At 48.5% G+C, this 1,576-nt stretch overlaps 2 protein-coding genes across 2 annotated transcripts in view; both read left to right on the top strand.

Moving 5' to 3' along the window:
- Window positions 1-58: 58 nt before the first annotated feature.
- Window positions 59-967, top strand: PPTG_12520 (hypothetical protein; the record flags this gene model as incomplete). The annotated part of the gene is made up of 2 exons (XM_008908559.1): window positions 59-79; window positions 145-967. The coding sequence occupies 2 exons, from the start codon at window positions 59-61 to the stop codon at window positions 898-900; spliced, it is 777 nt and encodes a 258-aa protein (XP_008906807.1). The 3' UTR covers window positions 901-967.
- A 162-nt stretch (window positions 968-1,129) lies between these two features.
- PPTG_12519 (hypothetical protein) overlaps window positions 1,130-1,576 on the top strand; it is a gene marked incomplete at both ends in the record, with an annotated part of 3,472 nt that continues 3,025 nt past the window's right edge. Inside the window, one exon of the mRNA XM_008908558.1 lies at window positions 1,130-1,521. Coding sequence (XP_008906806.1) covers window positions 1,130-1,521 — 392 coding nt within the window. The remainder of the gene's footprint in view (window positions 1,522-1,576) is intronic.

Below are 1,576 nucleotides of genomic sequence, written 5' to 3'. Positions count from 1 at the left end.
TAGTTCTTTTTATTTCAGGTATTTGCATTTTGGCCACAATAACCTAGGCAAGCATTGTATGACATTTGTGGCAGTGATGGTATATCTTTTCCCGTAACCATCCCGGATGTCACGCATGTGATTAACTGCGCAGTTGAGAAGCAGATCGAGCTGTCCAGCGTTAAAAAATTACATGCAGAAGTTTTGAAGGCTAATTGGTGCTCGAAAGACTCGTCTATCCAGCGTTCTGGACGTGCTGGACGAGTGATGCCTGGCAAGGCATTTCACTTGTTTACGAAGGCATTCCATGGCTCGTGTATGGCTCAGTACACCACCCCAGAATTGTTACGCAAGCCGCTGGACCGCGTCATCCTGCAGTTCACCGGACGTCTGAGCGAGTTTAAAGTGCCGAGTTCTCTTCTACGCGGAGCTTTGGATGCTCCAGACCTCTCGCATATCGACAATGCCTACAGGTTGTTGGCTTCTTTTGATGCGATTGACTCGGAAGATGAGAAGGACTCTCGTTTGACAAGGTTCGGGTCTTTCGTCTGCCACTTACCACTCAGTCTTCAGCTGTGTCGACTGCTAATGACTGGGTTGTACACTGTACAAGACAACACGGACCAGGTTGAATCGTGTCCACTACTGCTGCATACTGTCATCTTGGTATCAATCCTGTCAACACCGGATCTGTTTATAATGCTGTCATTCTACCACATCCGGTCAGCGCAAACTTATCTGAAAGAAATGAAGAAGAACCTCCAAGCAAAGCTAAAACTCGATGGAGGAATGTGGAGTGAGCCCTTGTCTATTTGGCTCTTCTACATGGAAACGATGAGCGACCAACAAATCAACATCAAGAGCAATCTGCGTGGGATTTCCACAAGTTTGCTATCTCCTCTCGTCGATACCAAACGCTGAACTATTTGATTTCTGATCTGTGCAAGCGGTTGATTTCGCTGTCACAAACGCCCGAGTTCAGTCAGCTTATATACGCGAAAGGACGTGAAGTGTTGAGCAAGTTGGAGACGTATGCGAGTACACAGCGGGTGGACAAGAAGCTACTTAAATTCGCACGAGATACGGTCTCTGGCAAACGCGATGAGTGCGTTGTCTTCGGTTCCTAATCATACAAAACTATGGCGAGCATATGATCCGAGCCACACTGCCGTCGCAGGATATGGACGATGACGTGGACAGCACTGATCAAGTTGACTTGACACTTTCCAAGGAAGGAGCTGAGGAGTTCAAGTGTCTGTCAGGCAGACAGAAAGACAGGTTATTCAACCAATTAGCAGGCAGTGACAACCCGGATGATGAACTCGCAGGCCTTGCTTACAGAGGGAATACTGTGTCCATTCACGCGTATCCTACACCGCGAAATCAGGGAGGAGATGAAGAGAACTGCTTCGACGAAGTGGCTAAAGGTACAGTGGAGAGGACGGGCTTCCCAGTGTCGTTAATTTACTACATTCGCGGCGGGAGATTCCCGGTGAACCTGGGCATGCGGCTGAAGCTAGAGGAACGCGAACAGACATTTAGGTTTCATGTTGAAAGCAGTAAGTCGAGCGACCTGACGTGGCAGCAGCAAAAGGGG

Source organism: Phytophthora parasitica (assembly GCF_000247585.1).
Source record: "Phytophthora parasitica INRA-310 unplaced genomic scaffold supercont2.30, whole genome shotgun sequence".
Lineage (NCBI taxonomy): Eukaryota > Oomycota > Peronosporomycetes > Peronosporales > Peronosporaceae > Phytophthora > Phytophthora nicotianae.
The sequence above is the reverse complement of the archived record's forward strand: the minus strand, read 5'-3'. Positions and strand labels throughout refer to the sequence as shown.